This window comes from Meles meles, chromosome 10 (genome assembly GCF_922984935.1).
Source record: "Meles meles chromosome 10, mMelMel3.1 paternal haplotype, whole genome shotgun sequence".
Lineage (NCBI taxonomy): Eukaryota > Metazoa > Chordata > Mammalia > Carnivora > Mustelidae > Meles > Meles meles.
Window position 1 is genome coordinate 69,214,022 of NC_060075.1, and position 20,539 is coordinate 69,234,560.

A 20,539-nucleotide genomic window follows, 5' to 3' on the forward strand; every position below is an offset into this window, starting at 1 on the left:
TATTCTGTTGGTGCTAAGATTCACTCTTGAAAATAGAAGTAATAATAGTAACAGTCTTTATAATTTACAAAGTGCTTTTAAATACTCTGTTTCTGATAATGACATCCCAATACCATGAGAGGTAATTATCATTACCCCCTATTGTATGGGAAAGAGAATAAATGGACTTGAGGTAAAAGTTTGCATTTACAGGTAATATTCTGGGGAAAGTGATACTCGCTTTCATTGGGTTCCCAAAGGAGTACCCCTAAGGAGTACACAGAAACTGTTCTGGAGTTTAGCTTCTTCTGTAAGATCATAGACATGTGGTTCAAAAATAGTATGTTGTTTCCATTTTATTACATTGTCTCCAGGACCAAGGCTATGAAAAATTAGTTTCTGTTCCTAGAAGGGGCTGTGCTTCTGAATGGTGCACAGTCATGCCTTGCTAGATATTTGATCATCCTGCCCCCCACCAATTAATTGCCAAATATGAAAACAAAAAAAGACCCTTAGTAGGGGGTGTCTGTTTCTGTCATTTTCAGTTACTTTTTTTTTTTTAAAGATTTATTTATTTTAGAGAGCACGAGTGGGAGGGGCAGAGGGAGAAGGAGAGAGAGAATCTCCAGCAGACTCTGCACTGAGCGCAGAGCCCCTTGTGGGGCTCGATCCCACTACCCTGAGATCATGACCTGAGCCAAAACCAAGAGTCTGGTGCTCAACCAACTGAGCCCCCCCCCCCACCCCCAACACCTGGCAGGCATCCCTGTCATTTTCAGGTACTTTTTGATGATATTTTATAATCATAGGCATATATTTCACATATAATTATTATAATTTTAAAATAATCTACAAATTAGGAGATTCTAGTTGCTCCAGATTCAGAATAGAGAAGCCTAGGGCGGCTACCAAATGTAGTATGTGCGTTAACTAGAAGTCTTTTGTTACTGGTTACCTTTCACATAGTATTTTCCAGCTTAGAAAGTGCTTTTACATGTATTTGTCCTTGTGATGATCTTAGATGTTAAGAATTTGCTCTTGTTTCTGTATGAAAGACAAGCACACAGAGGCTTAGTTTTCTGGACTTGTTCAAGGTGAGATATGTGGAACCAAAGCTAATTTCAATTTTCCTAAGTCTCTGTCAATGTTTTTCAGAGTTTGGGTAAAATTTTTCTGAAGTGATTATTTTAAAAGACAGAGTCCTGAGCCTTTCTGCCTCTCAGGGGTCTGATTCAGCAGGTCTGGATAGGGCCCTTCCACTGAGGACAGAGAAGACCGGTTGGTCACTTTCTAATGCAAGAGCGAAGTGGCAGTGGCCTGGGCTGGATGGTAATGATGATGAGCCAAAGTACTGGACTCAAGAGAAGGGATAGGCCTGGCCAGGCTTGGCAATTTAATAGGATGGAGATAGTTAAGGATATGGTAAAACTCCCAGTTCACACATTTTTCAAGATGAGTTTTAGGTTCAGGTGAATGGAAGGATGGTGACGGGTACTGAAATGGGGAGCATGGAGGAGGCTGTTTTCCCAAGGGGCTGCAGAGCAGTGCTTTGCTTGTAATTGCTTTTCGCATGTGTGCAGCTGGGTTGTTTCCCCCTTTCTCAGTTTGGAGGTTGGATGATGCTTTAGGAGTCCCACTTATGGGCCCACAGACATGGGCATTTCCAAGAATTCTGTTCCCCATTTTGTGGAGCCAGGACACTTATGTTTCCAAAGGCCTTCCTCTTCTTGCTCTAGGAAGAAGAGTCATCAAGAAATCAGCAATGCTCTGAATTCATGAAGAGGCTAGATTTTGAAGTGTGGGTTGCTTTAGTTACCCAAGAAATAGGATTTGCCAACTTGGGAGGGAATGGAGCTAAAAATCTCTCTGAGTGTCTTCTCCTCAAATGGAGTTTAGGAGTGAAGTTACCTGACCCAACGGAGAGCCCTGGACATGTGGGTGTTTTACTGTAACTTTTTTCAGGTCCCCGTTTTGTCAGAAGAGGATGAGTCATAGTTGATCGAGCTGGGAGTAGCACCTGGGAGTCAGAGCTGTGTCTCGTGCCCTGGACTGGACACACACACATTGGCAAGGATCTCAGGTTTGGATGACAAAGCATATTCATGCTAATAATGCAGCTGAACAGTTTCGGTTCTTTTTGCGAAGTGAGACTGACCCAGTATTTTGGCTTCTGGTCAGCATGTTGTACAGATCTGGTCTAGTCTTTTCTGTATACAGTGGACATTATGGTTATTCAGGTTCTGAGCCCTAGAGAGTAGAGCTGTGGAAACTTCTATTCCCAGGCGCTGGCGGTTGTCACCTTCACTCTCCCGGTCAGAGATTTGCTGCTCCTAGTCAGCTGTGGTCTGGGTTTCAGAGTCCCCATCACTTATGGTGCTGTATTTGTCATGCCGTCCTAGTAGAAGGCAAAACTTTCAACACAAAAAAGAAATTGTCCTCCCCCCACCCCACCCTAGCACCACCAAACAGAGGGAAATGTAACCTTCAGCCATGGCAACATCAAATTCTCATGCTTTGGAATTGATGGAACACTTCAAGTGTGAACAAAAAACAATCACCCGTCGTAGAACTCAACCGAAGCCATGATGTTTAACAGGTTGGTAGACAATAACAAGGTCCTTGTTTAGGATCGAATAATCCAAGCCATTTGTACCTCCCTTTTGTCCCTCACCTTGCCATCTGCATTCGTTAAAATATCTAGACCATGGATCTTTAGTAGCCAGAGACCAGGATTTTATTTTCATTTTTAACATGTGAGTACTTTTTAAGTTGGACCAGATGGAGATGAAGTGCAGCTTCGGTATTGTTTCATCATTACAGCCCCACCTTGGTATTCCAGAGTGAAACGAGTGAACATAGCTAATGTTGTTTACCCTCAGCTCTTCTCGGAGATTAGATTTTATTTTGTGTTCAGCTGGAAGGCGTTGCTAGTTTGTTGTTGGGTGATGGGAGATGTGGTCCTGTCCTGGTCACTTGGAGGATTAGATGCAGGACATGTGGCGTTCACGTTGCCCTTTCTGCTCTCAGGGCAGAGGAAATCAGAATTCACCGTGCTGCTGTGTCCATGGTGTTCATCCGCTTGCTGTTCTGTCGAGCAGCCTGGTGTGCAGGCTTTTACTAACATCCCGGTAAAAATGAGCATCTCCCCAGCCACTACCCACTGTGAAGTTTAACATTAAATCCCAAGAGCGAGGCAGTTGAGATGGACGAACTCTGTGCTTGGTTTCTGCTGAGGTGTTGCTGTGTGTGCAGGCCCACGGGCAGCGCTGCTTCTAAAGACTCCTTCAGTTAAAGGCCCCATCCGGTGACCTGGGGAGGAAATTTCACCCTGAACTCTGAAAGTCTGACTGCTTGGGTGGAACATGGGGGCACAGAAAGGTGTTAAGAATGGGAACTGCTTATCTCTCTACCTAGTCCTTTACTAAGTTCTGTTTTTAACTCTGTTAATAATATGTGGATCTTTATTTTAACCAGATTTTTTCCCCTTCAGATTAGCAAAGGATTGTGAAAATGAAGCGGATACTTGTATGTTGAAGAGGATACAGGTTCTAATACACGATGTGATACAGAATTTATGTGAAGGAGGGATGAATGTGATACCATATTTTTAAAGTGAATCTTCATACATTTTCTTCCTTGTTTTCATAAATAATTATGTGCATTTTTGCCAGAATTCTTCTACCAGGACTCCTAAAAGAGAATTCTTTGAGTCGTATCCTCATTGATAACTCCTTGCTTTTATTAAAGTCTGGTTATTTTTTTTTTAATTCACAACTGTACAAAACTCAAAACATGCAAACTAGCCAGGGGTCTTTTTTGGTATTCTTGGCTTTATAATATAAGTCATCTGGATCTGCTGCTTGTTTTGAAGGTCTGTTGGTCTGTTTTGTTTTGTTTTTGTTCTGATAAATTGTCCTTGGGCTGAAGCACAAACTTGCATATCTGAATAGAGGTGGAGAGAATTTTTGCATTCAAAATATACCCACTTGAAAATTGGAGATTATTAAGGAAATGACAGGCCTGGAACTATTAGAAGCATGAATGTTAGACCTGAAGTGGTATAGCCCCCCTCTATATGTTTATTTCTGTACAGCTAGCAATTTTGAAGAGTTTGATTTTGTTCTTTCCCTCCAGCAGTCTGAATGCGTGTGCTGAAGTAGTTGGAAACTGCTGCAGTAAAAGCCTATTCCATTAATCATCATGCAGCAGAATAGTGGGAACAGAAAACTGTTCGCTGGCAAATAAGAAAGAGAAATTGGGCCTCCTTCCATGTGTTTGAGCACAACTGCCTTCGGGATAGCCCTGCGGCTCCTTGCTCTGCGACCTTCTGGCCTTGGGTGAAGGATGGTCCTTTCTCCTTAGTCTTTGCTGTCCCTGGCAACAGCTCTTAGCAAGGGACACTGGTGAGAGCTGAGCTCCCTTGGCAGGGCTGTTCTGTCTTCCCAGGTCTCTGGGTTTCCCACCAGTCCCAGGTCCTCCGTTTTATTTCCATACTCACCTTTTGGATACTTGGTTCCATTTTATGGTCACCTGGCTGCTCTTCCTGTGTACTATGGGACGATCTCCTCTATTTCTGCTACCGTTATTTTTTTCCTTCTGGTTTTTCCTAGGCCATCCCCCTAAAGGGAATAGGCAGTCCATATAGGTTAAGGTTGTGGCTCCAGAGCTGGACCACCCAGGGCATGTCCAGTTCATCCTCAGTGTCATGTGACCCTGAGCTGCTCTTGACCTCGTTGTCCCATCTATAAATGGAGGGGATGGTGGGGCCCACCTCAGTCCTTTGGGAGGATTCAGAGAGATGAAACAGGAAAACACAATAGTCGCTACAGCGTAATATACACTTAATAACACTTAGTAAGTGGTAGCCTTTGTTTTTCTCCCCTCTGGGATCCTCCTGTCTCTCTTTCCCACATTTATATTTCTGTCTGTATCTCTAGCTTTCTTTTGTTTATAGCTCAGCTTAGGCCCATCTCCCTCCAGTTTCTCATTGTGGTCAGCTGTCTCGTCTCTTTCCCCTTAGGTGTTCTCCCCCCTGGTGGATTCTTCTGTCTCATCATCCAAGGGGAGAATTACTTGAGGTCTGTCTTGCTCCATTTTTATGTGCAAGTCGTCACCAAAACATTTCTTAAAATCTCTTATCCAGGTGTCTGTTACAATGGTCTTACTCACAGGTTTACCCAAAGCAGCATCAGCTAGTGGTTACAGACCCCAGCCTTGGAGTCAGAGGGTAGCTCAGGATAGATCCCAGCTCGCCACTTCCTGGCTGTGTGACTTTGGGCTAATCAGTTACCTCCCAGAGCTCCGGGTTCCTCTCTGGGAGATGAAGATCATATTCCTTCACAGGATTACCGTGAGGCTTTAATGAAGTACCATGTTTTAAGTTCTTGGCCCGCCACTGGCTGGTGGTGGGCGTGCTTAAGCATTCGGCCGTTATTGTTCCCCACCCGGTCTGGTCTTCATCTTGGTTCCTGTGGCTGCTTCAGAATGACTCAGTGGAGCCACTGTTCCTTACGAGGTGGTTTTTTTAAATACTCAAAGAACTTACACTGAAAGGGTCCTTAGAGGATTTTAAACCATTCACCTCAACAAAAATCAAAGCTCCCACTTAGTAAGTGCCTGTCATGCATGACGTCTCGTTTTTACAACTCTCCACAGTGGATGTTGCACGGGCTCTGAGATATATACTCCCTAATCCTCCTCAGAGTGTCATGGTTGATATTTGAGCTCTGCTCATTTCTGTTCCAAACTCCAGATTTTTGTCATCACAACATACTGTTTCCATAACTCCCTGTATGAAAATAAACAGGTTCCTTGATTGTGTTCCTCAAACTGTCATTGCACAGATATTGCCAGTGACTGGGAGCCTGCTACTTTGCCGTGTAGCCCCTTCATTGCTGGAGAGTTGGACAGGTTAAAGATTTTGGTGTTTTGTGTTAAAACCTGATCCCTACATTTTTTTCTCTGTGGATTTTTTTTTTTTTTTTTAAGAAATACAGGGAACCAGTCTAACTTCTAGCTTTCTTTTGTCCTGTTTTTTTTTAGTCCTTTTAACCTTTAAATATTTGAATGTAACTCTTGCTTCTCCCATTGTTCTCTGCTCGTTTTGGAAAGCTCGCTCTTTTCCTTATATCCTCACCGTGCATGTCAGAACTCTCTGTTACACTTTTATCCCCCTGGGTTCAGATCGAGGAGCCACCAGGGTCTGGGCTCTGTGGGTACGCGTTAGGTTCGCCTTAAACAGCTTCAGAGGTGCCAGTGAAGAGCTCTGATTTTCAGTTAATCTGCCATCAATAGCAAGGCTGAATATTTATTTCAAAAGCCATCCATTCTCAACTTAAGTGTTTATAGAGGCTCTATGTGTTGGCTCCCTCAGGCCTCCTTATTTGTCTTTCCCTCACTCAATCTGTTGGGGTTGTTAGTGAGCAGGGCCAGGAGAAGACCTTAGATTTGGTTCTGCTTGTCTCTGCTCTTGTTGGGAGAACAGTCCTAGCCCTTGGAGAACGTAAAAGACATTTTTGTGAAGGGAAAAGTCTCAGAAATTATACTGTTTCTCATGAAAATAGACAACAAAATATCTGGAGCATTAATAATAATTTTAAAAGCAAACTTGAATTTTTGTCTTTTCATCGTTACTAAGATTCCTAAATGTCAGATATATTTTGTCAGCAGATTCCTGACAGGCACATGATCCAGGCTTCTGAGGTGCCGTGCGGAAGTGATAGCGGCAGCATCAGTGGGCAGAGCTGCCTGGGTTTGCGTTCCAGCTTCTCGGCTTCCCAGGAGACCTTGGTTTCCTCAACTGCCATGACGAAGTTAATAGTAGAGCCCACCTGATAGGGTTGCTGTGAGCAAGAAGTGACTTTGAACTGTGACAAACTTTAGAACAGTATAAATGCTGTTAACGTAGTGATTGTGTTGGTTGAGGTAATAGCTTTACTTCTTCACCCAGAAGAAGAAATAATCATGACATAAACAGTTGCTCTTCACGAGGCAAGCTGCTTTTGGTTTGAGGAAACACTTAACTGAATGTTTTCACTCTATCCTACTATTTAGAGAATGATGTACAGTTAGCTTCTTGTTTTTTATAGGATTTATGGTGACCCCAGTCTTTCAGAGCTGTTGGAAATGTATTCTAAAGTTGTTCATCATGAGAGTAAAAGTGCTTTCGTGTTCTGCAGTGGAGGAATCCCTGCTCGTAAATGTTCAATCCTGAAGTGTAGGCACAGAAGTGGGTAGTGACGCCATCCCTGTTATCGTAGATGCAGCCCCTGGTCTGACTCGGGAGCACCCACCCCCACTGGGTTGTCTGTTTCCCAATTTGAAATTCCAAGTGGGTTGGTCTTAGTGTTCTGAGGAGAAGAGGGGGCCAGGAATTCTGGGGTGGCCGGGGTAAGTGATGCCATTTTTGGTATCCTGATCTGAGGAGCCCTAAGTCTCTAGTTGAGTTTTAAGCTCTGGGGGAAAATGGTAACTAACTGAACATACCTTCTGCTGTTGTTGGGAGTAATCTTGCCTTACAATAGCTTTAGCAGTGGGTCTGGCAATTCGAAGGAGACTGTGTTCATTTACTTTCAATTGAATACATACTGTGGTCATTTTTCACTACAGGGTGTTTAACAGTTGCTTTCTTCCTTCCTCTCAAATTGGAGGCACTTATACAGAGAACCCCTTTTTGTTTAGTAGAGTGTGATTTGTTCATCAGTTGGTTTTATGGAATACCTATCACTGAAGGTTATGTCCATGGTTTATTGAGTACCTAGTATATCTGAGGCATTCTGCCTACGACAGTAGAGGGATGAACAGGGCGTAGTCTCTCTTCCCTGGCAAGGTAGGGAAAGACAGGAGTATAAACAACTGCTTCAAGTAAGATGGAATAAGACAAGTCACAATTGAGGTGCGAGCTGGGAGCCACATGACCACGTCAGTTCTTTTCAGCTAAGAGACCTGCTTATATTTACTTAAGTGGTGGCATTGGAGTTAAGCCTGGAGGAAGTGGTAGGATTTCAGGAACTGGAGAAAGAGGCTGCAGTCTACACCAGGTGGAGGGAGGAGTGCGGACAAAGGTCGGGAAGGACTGAGCATGGGGTGCTGGAGACCAGGCTGAGAGTAGCTCCTTGGATTTAGTGATGTGCCATGGCATGGCCTTTCCAGGAGACCCACGTGGATATATTCTCTGCGCACTTAGGGATTCTGATCCAGCAGAGAGGTGTGGGGGATTTGGATCTGGGAGTCAAGCCTTCTGAGAAATCTTTGAGGCCTAGGGGAGTAGAGCGAGGAGACTTGAGGACAGAGGGCTGACAGAAGCCTCCTTCCACCAGGGAGATTAAGGTCCCAGAAGAGACTTGGGACCAGGACAGGTTGGATCAAAACTGGCAGATGCCATGAGTGAGAAGAAGCCTTTGAATAGGATAAGAACTCTGATTCTTACTGTGGTGGTGTCTTTTAAAATTTTTTTTTTAATTTAAAATTTTCAAATTCTACTAAAGTAGGAAAGTATATTATACTGTGACTCACCGTGTTCCCATTACGCAGCTTCAGTTATTATCAATATTTTATCAAACTTCCTTCATCTCCCACCTTTCTGGGGGAAGAGAAGGGAGATGGAGCACTCTGAAGCACGATCAGACTTGCGTCATTTCTGCAGTGCTTAAGTTTGCACTACTTCGTAAGGGACAGTTTGTTTTTACACTACTCTCAGTCATTGTCTTGCCAGAGTTTAAAAAAATAGTGACTCTCTATCAGCTAATTACACTTTTTTTTTGTTTAAATAATTTGAAGTCCTTGCAGTGGTTTTTAATCCCATAGATATCAGATCTCACTCGGAGGGCCTATTCACGAAATAGGCAGTGTCATGAGGAAGATAATGAAGTGCCCTCTGTAGACAGGATGCTTCTCCCAAACAGCACCTGATGGGGTTTGATGGAGGCTGTTTATTTTGTGTGTACACTAACTCCTTGTGAATCACAACTGAAATCTAAATTGGGCTTCCTGTCTTTAGATGGGAGGAACTAAAACAGTGGTACTGTGAGTTGACCCACATACTACCAGTTCCTCGTTCTGGAGCAGCAGTCTTCATTCGGGACCTGTGGCCCTCTCCGGACGCATTGTTGTCATGCTCTTGGGGGTAAATGGGCTACCATCATCTAGTGCAGAGAGAGAGGGGAGGGATGCGCAGGACAGCTCCCCATAACAAAAGCTTAACCCTCCCAAAATACCAGTAGTGCCAAGCCTGAGAAACTGTACGTCAGAGGAACAGCATATTCCAGAGAAGAAGCTCGTTTTTCGGTTTATTACATCACATGTTTGTGTACCAGGTTACCAGTGAGAATTTTTCTGTCTTCTTTGGAGAGAGCTTAATGTCCCTGTAGATGTTTTTCATTGGATCATCTGCATCACCTAAGTTGGGTTTGGCCGTATCTCTGGGCCTTCCAGACGTCATTCCAATTTTTACTTTCGTCGTGTCCTTGGACTCCAGCAGAACATGGAAGTGATTTGGTTTCTCTGGGCAGGAGATTTAAGGTAGAATGTATTTTCCTAGACGTGTTCACTGGTCTGAGCAAAGTTCTGTCTGTGGAAGAAGAGGATAGCTTGAGAGTGTTATTTAACAAGCTGGTAATGCTTGTTAAATCAAGATATGGTCTGTATTTCTTCACACTGACTTGAAATTGAGCAGTCTTTTGCAGTAATTAGTAAACATAAATTATTTCACTTTCATTATTTGTAGGAAATACAATTGGAACATGCAAAGCAAGCCTTTGTGCAAAGGGACAATGCCAGGACTGGAAAAATTACAGCCATCGACTTCCGAGATATCATGGTCACCATCCGGCCCCATGTCTTGACGCCTTTTGTAGAAGAATGTCTAGTAGCTGTAAGTTTTAACTTACCCTAATGAAGCAGGTTTTTGGTGGTTTTTTTTTTTTAACCTGGCAAAAGCTCAGTAAATAAGGGATTATAAGAACAATTCTTTAAGACTATGTGGAGTTTTTTCAGTTTAAAGCACTAACCATTTCTTATGGTGATTCCATGTATTATCAGACTTATAGACAGAGTATATTTTGGCTGGTTTTAATGGAGATAGGTTAATTTGTTTTCTGTATCATATGGAATATCTTTAATGTATTAACTGGTTTTAAAAAAAAAAGAAAAATTTATGATTTCATATTAATTTTGCTGTATATTTTAAGGTATATCAAATTCTAATCTTCACTTTCATCTATTTTCCAAAGCAAAATTTTTTTGAAAAAATACTACATTCAGATATATTTCTTTTAATTGTCAGCAGAAGAGAGACTCTAAAGCTTTGATTTACTCATTCATTTAACATGGGTGTGTTGAGGGAACAGTGGCTCATATGGTGGGCAGGGCCTGGCCGTCCTGTGTGGTAGCTTAAATCCCAGTGGCTGCCCAGCCACTCTTCTAACCTCATGGGCCTAGGAGGTGGTCCAGAACATTCTCTGCTGGAGGCCCCCAGGCCTTGGTCACAAAATACAAATCACCAGGGATTTACTTACTAAAAAATACAGGTAGTAAAGCTTTCTTCTGGGCCTGTGGATTGATCACCTATAGGTGTGAGGTCCTAGAATCTCCTTTCTAAAGCTTCCCAGGTAATTCTGATGATCGTGCACATTTGGAAACCCTCACACAGTGCTTTTGTTAGTCCCAGGGAGAAGACTTCCGGAGTGCTTCTACCGCACTCTGGGATTCCTACAATGTTTACCATAGGCAGGAACTCAGCGTAGCTTTTCACTTTCACTTTATTTTTTCCTGGTACCTCTTTTTAGAGGCACAGAACTCTGAGAAGGCCTTTTCCACTATGCACTGTGTTAATCTAGCTCCTTTCCTTGCCTTCCCCCATCCTTCCCTATGCCATTTTAAACTCTTAGGTTAGCTATTTTAAATGATTACTAAGTGTAGATTTATGTGCTTGTTACCTTATAAAGAAGTGCTTTTCCTAATAAAAATATTTTGCCTTGTTAGGGAAGGACAGAATTTGAGACCCCAAACTGAAGTTCCGTTCATAATGGCCGTGCTATCTGTTTCCCTTGCCCCCAGGGAAGAAATACGGCTTCTTACAAATTCTGATTATCAGAGTTCTGACCTGTCTTAACCCCCCACCCAAGCATATGACATCTCATAATTTTACCCGAATACGCTAGTTTGCTAGAAATCCTACCAATGTGAAGTCTGTGCTTAAATGATTATTTATTGCTGGTTTTAAGTAACATGACGAATCATGATATTAATGTTAGCTCGACCACTTTTCATACTGTGTTTGTGTTGGTATAATATAGTTTTACATGTCAAAGCACACACACGTGTGCATGTGTATAGTATAGTTGTGCATGTCTAAGCCTCTCAGAATTGCTCATTAGATGAAATAAACAAACTTATAAAACATTTCCAATTGAAATTTGAACTCTGTAAATTACTACTGGTCCTGTTGTTACAATCCTACACATGTATTTATTTAGTTTTCTAGGACTTGTGTGTGGAGAGTATAAGCTCTGGTCGTGATTAGTTGCAGTTACTTTTAAAATTCATTTATAGCTTTTTTTTTTTTTTTTAATGTGAAAGGAAAATACTTATGGCTATTTCTTCTTATACATGCATTCTTGATTACTTCCAAAACTAGGATTTGATATATGTACTTCTGAATCTTCTTCATTCAATAAATCCTTTGTTTATTGTTCTTCTCCCCTCTCTTATTTTCAACTTATTTGAGGCTGCTGGAGGCACTACGTCCCATCAAGTTAGTTTCTCCTATTTTAATGGATTTAATTCACTCCTTAACAACATGGAACTCATTAGAAAGATCTACAGCACTCTGGCTGGCAACAGGAAAGATGTAGAGGTGACCAAGGGTGAGTGAGAATAAATCTGAATTTTTGCCTATTAGTATCTTGGTGTATTATTATTAGGGTAAAGAAGGCAACCAAGAATTGACATTATAGATTTTTCTGTCCCACTGACACGTCTTAACCGTGTGGCCCATGTGTGTTCTCCATCCTTTGATCAGGCAAACAAAAGCAAATAAAACAATCTTCAGCAAGTTTTAAATAAACTGAAGACAACCTTTGAATTAGGGAACCATGTAAAATTTCCTGTTTCCAAATCGTGCTAAAAGCTGAGGTAAATTGGTGGCCCCTAAAGTGGCCTTCAGAAGTACATGAAGAATTCTGTGAGCTCACACTGTTGACAGCCTCAGAAGGAGATAGCCACATTTTGATGTTTTTTGTTTGTTGTCTAAAAAGAGAGAGAATGGCCTTGAGAATTGGACAGCTTCATTAATATAACCTCCCAGGTTTCTCAGACCTGCAGTTTCAATCACATCCTGTGTCATTTATCCCAAGCCTTCAGTGAGACACCGGGCTTTGAAAGTCAATGTCAGAGAAGCTTTTCTGCACACTCCTTATGGACAAATAAAGGAATTGCAAAACTTCTTACCCTGTTTGGGTTTACTGGAATTCATTGACTGATAATAAAGTTTTGTGATGTTCACTCAGCCCAGCACCTTGAGTTGATGTGCATTTAGCAGCTCTTCCTTCTTGAATCTCTCCCTTTAACTCTTTTTCCATACAGAGGAGTTTGTTCTGGCAGCTCAGAAATTTGGTCAGGTTACACCCATGGAAGTTGACATCTTGTTTCAGTTAGCAGATTTATATGAGCCACGGGGGTAAGTAGGCCTTTTTTTTCCCCCCCCTAATTAGCTTAATAAAAGGAGGTTGGGGTGGGGGTTGGAGGAGGGCAGCAGACTGGGAGAGAAAGAAGCCAAATAAAAGAGGACCCTGAAATATGGGAACAAAAAAAGGGAACGTTTGCAAATTCCATAATGCAGATTTTAATAAACTTGTATTTTGTTGTTGCTCATGCTTGTTTTTTTCCCCTTCAGACGTATGACCTTAGCAGACATTGAACGAATTGCTCCCCTGGAAGAGGGAACTCTGCCCTTCAGCTTGGCTGAGGCCCAGAGGCAGGTGAGGAACAGGAACAAACTTGCTTCCTGATGTCTCTCCAGTAGGGTACCCCAAACCCTTCCAACTCACAGTAGCCTTTTCGACACCTATCTGACCTGCCATCGTAACATGTTGCACCAAAAATGCAGACAAATTTCAAAAGGCTGCAAAGAGAAATTACTGAAGAGACGTTCTGGTTGACAGAGAGTTGCTTTCAAAGATGGGTTGATTTCTGCACTGCACTGGAAGCCTGTCTCCCCTGCTCCCCACCAAAATAGCCAGAAGATCTTTTCTTCTTTCCTATACTCCGGTTTTGGGGGGTGTGGGCCAGGCATCCTGCTTCGGTGTTGCTGCCCCAACGAGGTGGCACGCAGCTGACTGAAAGCCGTCTCTGCCCCTCAGAGAGGTGCTTCATCAGCTCATTGTGTGACTGCCGTGCCTCCCGTTTTTCTGAATATCAAAATGAGATAATTTTGTTTAGTCTGGAGTAACAGTTTGAAGGCTTTTAGACTTCTTTTCTCTGTGAAAGGATTCATAAGTTATGTGGAAACAATTTGAGGAATGCTAAATTTTATTTTATGGTTAACAGAAACCAATCTTGTGAAGTCATGAGAGTCAGAAACTTAAGACACGGGACCTCCTCGTTTAACTCTTGCTCGCCTTGCTGTGGACCAGGATTAGAGAATAAAAGCTTTCATAGCATGTGTTGTGCTTACATGATGTTTGTAAAGTAAATCCAGTCACAGACGAGCATCGTCTTAGAAAAATACCTCCTTTAAGGCAAAGCCACCTCTGAATCCTGTGAGACTTAACAGTTTTTGGCTTGGAGCTCCGGGTCTGTACAGAGACGCCAGTTTGACCACAATGGGTTGATGCGGGCTACATTTTTAGGACTGGCAGGCCTCGAGCCAGCATCCCTCCTTTCAGCTCTTCCCCCCCCCCCCCCCCCCCAACACGGCGGCGAGTTTTGTGTGCAGTGTGTAACTCAAAGTGGTGGGTGTGTGCTCAGTAAATCCTAACTAGGCACCTCTGGAAAACCAGCTGGCTGTTGTTAAAAGAGGGAGCCGATGTCCCCGAGTGCAGGAGAGAGCACTGTGTAATCACGTGCAGAGGGAGAAGCAGCACTGCTCTCTTCCCTTTGATTTTTAGACACTGCTTACCAGAGGATTATCTCTTTGTCTCTATGCAACTAGCTGTTGGAGAAATTTGGGGATTAAGAAAAAGCAGAGGGTTTTGTTTTGTTTTGTTTTTGTTTTTTTAAAGATTCCTTCTGTTCTCCAGCTGGCAGTGGTATCCCACAATTTTTCCTTCCTACTCTCTGCAGCTTTTGAGACTTTATGGTGGGTGCTCATTGATACTGGCCATGCAAGGGTCGGATGAGATTTACAGCAGGAAATGATGGGCTGTGGCTGAGAGGTTTAGAGCAATTTGCAGAGGCCTTGCCTGGAATATTCTTTTCTGTATGAACGCCAGTAGGCCTGACAGCACTGACAGGCTCAAGCAGTGGCGATCGTCCACCTGGTAGGCTCCGTGCTAGCATGTGTCCTCAACAGAGGGGTGCAGGAATGGGACTCTTTCCTGTCTCGTGAGCATGCTACATTTTGCGCTTCAGAGAAGTTAAATAAAAATCTGGGACTCTATTTATTTTGTCCTTTCAATTAAGAGTTAGTGATAGCAGTAGGTCGTCTCCTCCCGCACCATTATTTTCAAAGTATTTTCGCTCATTATTTTGATGCCAGACCTCTCTAAGTATTGCATATTTGTATCTGTATAAAAAGGCAGTGCCTTTCTTAGGGATGCATTTGTCAAAATGAAGTTACTCGTGATTTCCATCTATGCAGAGACAGAGTTGGAAACACCTCATGAAATTCACAGAAGAGATGTTTTACATTCTAAAGATGCATATTTCTGTGTAAAGCTGTTTTCAGTGAAGTCACTTTACAGGAGATTCCAAATTATCTCATTCTATTAGAATTGTATAACATTGACAGCAACTAAAATTCAGTGGGTTGATGGTTGGGGTTGGTAATTATTTTCTTTGTTCACCTATTTTAATTATCATGGCTTTTGAAAAAGCAAATTTTATTGAATGCATTTATTCATTCAACAGGTATTATTAAGCACTATCACCCTCATTTGACAACTTTGCTTGACATAAAATTGCTGTTTTATTTATGTAGACAGAAAAATGCAATACTCTAAGATGTTCTGGCATCAAAAACATGGTAAGGATAATAGGTCAAAAGAACAATAAGATAACGACTGGCCTGAAGCATGAATTTAGTAAAAAGTGGATAGAAAAGAGGAGAAAGTAACAATTACCAGTAATACAACCACCTAGTTGTAGCCACTGTAAATATTTTGTGTTATCTCTGGGTGTTGGGATAGCCAAAATGTTATCTTGTTTTTATATGCATACATACGCCTGCAAATAATTTTAATTAAAAACATCATATTGCATCAGTCTTTAACATTGTTCTTAAAAGATTATAATGAAATATTTCAAACATTTATAAAGGTAAACAGGATCATATCATGAATACCTATCTAACTGCCATATTCCTTTTAACCTGTTTTCACTTTATATTCCCTTATGAACATTTATCTTAACATCAAATAACTCTTTTACAATGACATATGATTTCGTTTTAAGGCTGTAGCCTTTTTTAAAAGTTTATTTATTTATTTAAATAATCTCCTTACCAATTGTGGGACTCGTACTCACGACCCTGAGTTTAAGTGTTGCCTACTTTACGGACTGAGCCAGCCACGCATCCCAAGGCTGCAACATTGTTAACCAGTCCTCTGTTACTGGACATGTAGGTTATTTTCAACGTTTTTGCTCTTAAACAGTATTGCTTTTTAACATTCTGGTAGCTTGATCCATGTTCACGTACATGATTATTTTCTAGTCTGATATTTTATAAGGAGATCTGCAGGGTCAGAGGTTATGTACAAGAATTTGGGTGTATGTTACCAAGTTTCCCTTCAATTTTATACTCGATTAAATGGTAGGTTATCAACTCTTGCCAGGCTGGATATTGCCATTAGAAAACAAACTATGGTGATAGGTGGTAGTTAGGTTTATCATGGTGAACACAAGAGTACATCAGTGTCGAAACACTATGATTTACACCTGAAGTTAGTATGTTGTAGGTCAGCGACACTTCACTAAAATGAATAAACAAAACCCCCCAAACCTGCCAGTTCGACCGATGAAGAATAATGTCTCCTTAATGTTTTTCAGTTTGGATCTCCCTGATCACTGCTAAGAATTAAACATTTGAAAATAGGTTAATAACATTTTGGGGGGAGTGCATAATGGTTTTCATTATGTTCAGATTTGATTTTCAGCATTAACAACAGTAATAACTTTTTATTAATAAGAACAACAGCATCTGATCCTGCCTTCCTCTTTGCTATATTAGTTGATATCATGAATTTGGAACCCAGTGGGCAATTTAAAAAAAATTTTACGTGCTTATTTCTGTTCTGTCCTTCTTTCTGTCTCCTGTCCCCCGCCGCCGACTCCTGTTTGTGCAAAGAAGAAGGCCTCGGTGAACTCATCCCGACCGGTTCTCCTGCAGGTTGCAGAGTCGGCGTACAGGTTTGGACTGGGTTCCATTGCTGGAGGTTAGTGATGGATGAATGCAGATATTTCACTTTTATTATTCCTCTGATTTTCCACATTATGGTATTAAAGGACAGAGCCTGCCTTGGTCTTTCCAAGCCAGTTTCCTGTCTGCACCTCTGAGATGGGACGAGAGCAAAGGAACCAGCCTGTGGTCAGGGCGTTTTTCTCTTAGCTGCAAATAGGCTTTTTTAAAGACGGGTGAACGAGAAAGTTAGGCTGAAGGTGATGTGTTTTTGTACACTTGAACTGTCTGGGACATCGTTTTACCAGGAGACATCTGAGTGAAAACCCATAGTTGTTTACTAGGGAAGTTTGTGCACTTTTACAATTTGTACGTGCACAGTTTGTCCCTTTCCTTCATCCGGCCTCTCTTTGACGTTGACCACCTTCCCCTTTCCTCTTACTGACCTAACTGCCTTCTGAACTATGGGCATTATCTGATTTTAGCTGTTGGAGCCACTGCTGTGTATCCTATCGATCTCGTAAAAACTCGAATGCAGAACCAACGATCAACCGGCTCTTTTGTGGGAGAACTTATGTATAAAAACAGCTTTGACTGTTTTAAGAAAGTGCTACGCTACGAAGGCTTCTTTGGACTGTACAGAGGTTAGTGCCATGTGCTAAATTCATGTAAGGTGAAATAGTAGCCAGAAGGTTTGGTTTTCCATCTGCATGCCTGAAATGGATTAGGGAAACTGCATTACAATGGAAATGCAGCAGATTCTCAATTATCCATGCTAATGGGAGTAGGCTGGAGGCATCCAGGGCATGGCTAATCAAAACAGCCCATAATCTGAAAGCCATTTATATTGCTCTTTAGTATGTTTTATTTCTTAAAATAATTATTTTTTATAAATATCCTCAGTAGGTTTTTTAAAAGGCTCATATGATTTGTCTTCTTGAAGTAACTCTGCTCACCAGCTAAAAGGAAAAGGCATCCTGGGGACGGAGCAGAGCCCACTCAGGATTAATGATTGTCCTTGAATATACCCCAAAAAAGTCCATCAAGTGGGTAAAAAAGTCCAAGTAAAGCGGGTTCAGTGGAACCCTCCTTTACTGCCTCTTTCTTGGTTAAAGTTGCCCCTTCCCTTCCTCTCACTCTGTACCCAATGGAGTTGATTCAGGCACCACTCTAACAGTAGTTCCATCCAGCTGTTCCTTCAGCCCTCTAAGGTTCATGAAACAAGGGAGAAACAGTAGCAAGATGTATGGCATCATAGAAAAGATCCCACAGATCCTGACTGGTTTTCTGTTGGCATTACTTAGAGAGGCTTGACTTTACTTCCCAACCTCTCTGTATTGCCTTCTACAAAGAGAAAAGAAGAAGTGTATTTGCTAAAATACAGTATTGCAGGGTGCCTTAGTGGCTCAGGTGGGTTAAGCCTCTGCTTTTGGTTCAGGTCATGATCTCAGGGTCCTGGGATCAAGCCCCGCATTGGGCTCCCTGCTCAGGGGGAGCCTGCTTTTCCCTCCCCCTCTGTGTGCCTTTTTGCCTACTTGTGATCTCTCTCTCTGTCAAATACATAAATAAAAATCTTAAGAAAAAAAAATACAGTATCGTGAGGCACCTGGGTAGCTCAGTTGGTTAAGCTATCCTACTCTTGGTTTTGGTTAGGGTCATGATATTGGGGTCATGAGATTGAGCCCCATGTTGGGTTCTGTGCTAGGCACGGATCCTGCTTAAGATTCCTTCTTTCTCTCTGCCCCTCCCCCATGCACGTGTGCCCGCACACACTCTGTCTCTCTCTCTCAAAAAAAAATATATATATATATATATACACACACGTGTATATATGTGTATATATGTATATATACGTATATATGTGTGTATATATATGTGTATATATATTTATATATATATTTTTTATGTATATATACACACACACACACACACACACACACAGTATTGCAAGGTGTTTTAAGCTGAGCCACTTTGCCATTTGGCAACTGCACTCTTGGCAAGGTCTTCCCTCCCTCTCAGTGCTTGCTCTAGAAGAAAATAGTATTTAGTACTCTGTGGGGACAGACCTTGGAACTGGCAGCCACAGAAACCTGTGCCTCTAGGCCTCTTCTGCCATCTGCTGACTCCAGGCTTCATTTTATGCATCCAAGTGTAAAAAAACAAAGACCCCTCTTGAAATCTCTCACCTTAGAAACTAAGGGGTCTTAAACTCCGGAGAAGCTCCATTTTCCAGGTTCTGTTGTGTAAGTAGATAACTCCCATCAAAGGCCTTTTGATCTGTTCTCTACCCTCTTTCCCTCACCCCCTGCCTCTTTTTACAATTGGGAAGGTCTTTGACCCCAGGTGATTGATGATGACCCTTACAGGGTCACTGCCTTCCATTTGAAATACTCTTCTGTCCTGGTGACAACAAACGTCACAAATGAAATGTCTCCCAAGTAGTACAAGGTTAATGTCACAGTGCCTGCTTTGCAGTGATTCGGGCAAAGGCTGCCACCTGCCCCATTCCCGTGGGTGGTTTTCTGCCTGGAGAGCTTTGTGCATCAAGGCAGAAGGACGTCTGAGCCTTGCCATTGCTTCACAGACTGCTTTTATGGCCGTCCCTCTGTATTGGATTAAATGTTGAGAGTGCCTTTAGGATTGTGAGAAATATTTTTTGTCCTGCTCAATGTCTTTAATATGCTTGTGTTGACCTGGTTTGATGTGATGTTGAGTCCCTTCTCTTTCCTCTTTGACCAGTCTGACAGATCTTGATTCTTGGTTGTATCCAGGTTTTCTTCCTTGACCTTTTCTTTTAACCCCATAGACAGAACAGCTTAAAAGCATGTATGAGTACTTAGTGCCAAGCTATAATATGGGCATCCCACAAACATCATGCTATTTCAGAGATTATGTGTGTAAGATGAGGGACTGGAGGATGGGGGGTGGGGAGCTGGTTTTAACTCCATAGGGAAGGGGAGTCAGCCCCCCTATTAGAGATGGAAGCTCACTTTTGAAAACCAAAGACGCAGTCCTCCCCTTTTTCCTGGTTTAGAAACAGCCGTTTATCTCACTGTTTTGGCTGCCTGAACCCTAGGGGGTTCTCTGTGAGAGGGTGCTAGGTAGAATGTGAGTATAAGAAAATTAATTCTGAGAGTCATCTCTGTTCATTTCCTCTTGAATTCTTCTATTTTCTAGTAAATGGTTTTAAAGCAAAAGATTTATTATGAAACCTCGTTGGGTTTTGTTCTTTAGTTTGAATCTTGAGAGCAAAGAGATGATTGGTGGTAGTTCAGGTTAAAAAAAAAATCATTTTTGACCTTGCTTCATAAAAATGACCTGTTCCTATTATTGATTAGTTGGGGACCAATTGTCTTTCATTCCTTGCACATAATTATTAATTAATAATTATATGGAACTGCTTATTTATGAATGCTTGTCATTAGGGTAGGAGAAAGATGAGATGAAAATGGGAAGCCATCAGTACTAGTATAAATTTTAATAGAAACAACAGAACCTGAGGTACCCTGGGAATCACTATTGTAACCTGTGTGTGCAGCGTCAAGACAGCACGCAGCCTGCGTGTGGTTCTTTCACTAAATTTCTCATCAGATGTAGTTCTGCTATTTAAAAATTTTATTTTAGGGGAAACTTGAATTTCAGTTTTGGGAATTTAGAATTGCCTCTGATAACGCTTCACCTAGCAGGATATGAGAAGGTGTCAGAGGACATCTCTAATTTATAAACATGTTTTGAAATATGGAGCCTATTTTTTCTATTATGGAATTTTGCTTAACGTGTAATTTTTCTGCATCAATACATATGTAATTGCTAATATTTCCTGAACAGTATAATTTGGGAATGTTGCACAAGTAAGGTCTCTCCCCCTATTTTAAAATTATCTTTATGCGTATTTCAGAAAAAAGTTGGCAGTTCACCCTGAAAGAAGGTGCGTGCCGCATGCATCCTTATTATAAGGTGAATGAGCATCTTCCTCCCTCTCTTTTTTTTTTCCTTTTCTTCCCATAA

General features: G+C 41.8%; 1 protein-coding gene across 3 annotated transcripts in view; it reads left to right on the plus strand.

The window, feature by feature from the left end:
• Positions 1-20,539, plus strand: part of SLC25A13 (solute carrier family 25 member 13) — a 182,654-nt gene that overhangs the window by 96,959 nt on the left and 65,156 nt on the right. For 2 of the 3 annotated variants that reach the window (XM_046020856.1, XM_046020858.1), the window contains 6 exons: positions 9,704-9,850; positions 11,705-11,843; positions 12,562-12,655; positions 12,872-12,956; positions 16,481-16,568; positions 17,017-17,175. In XM_046020856.1, the coding sequence (XP_045876812.1) occupies positions 9,704-9,850; positions 11,705-11,843; positions 12,562-12,655; positions 12,872-12,956; positions 16,481-16,568; positions 17,017-17,175 (712 nt within the window). The remainder of the gene's footprint in view (positions 1-9,703; positions 9,851-11,704; positions 11,844-12,561; positions 12,656-12,871; positions 12,957-16,480; positions 16,569-17,016; positions 17,176-20,539) is intronic. The other variant, XM_046020857.1, reaches the window with a different exon arrangement.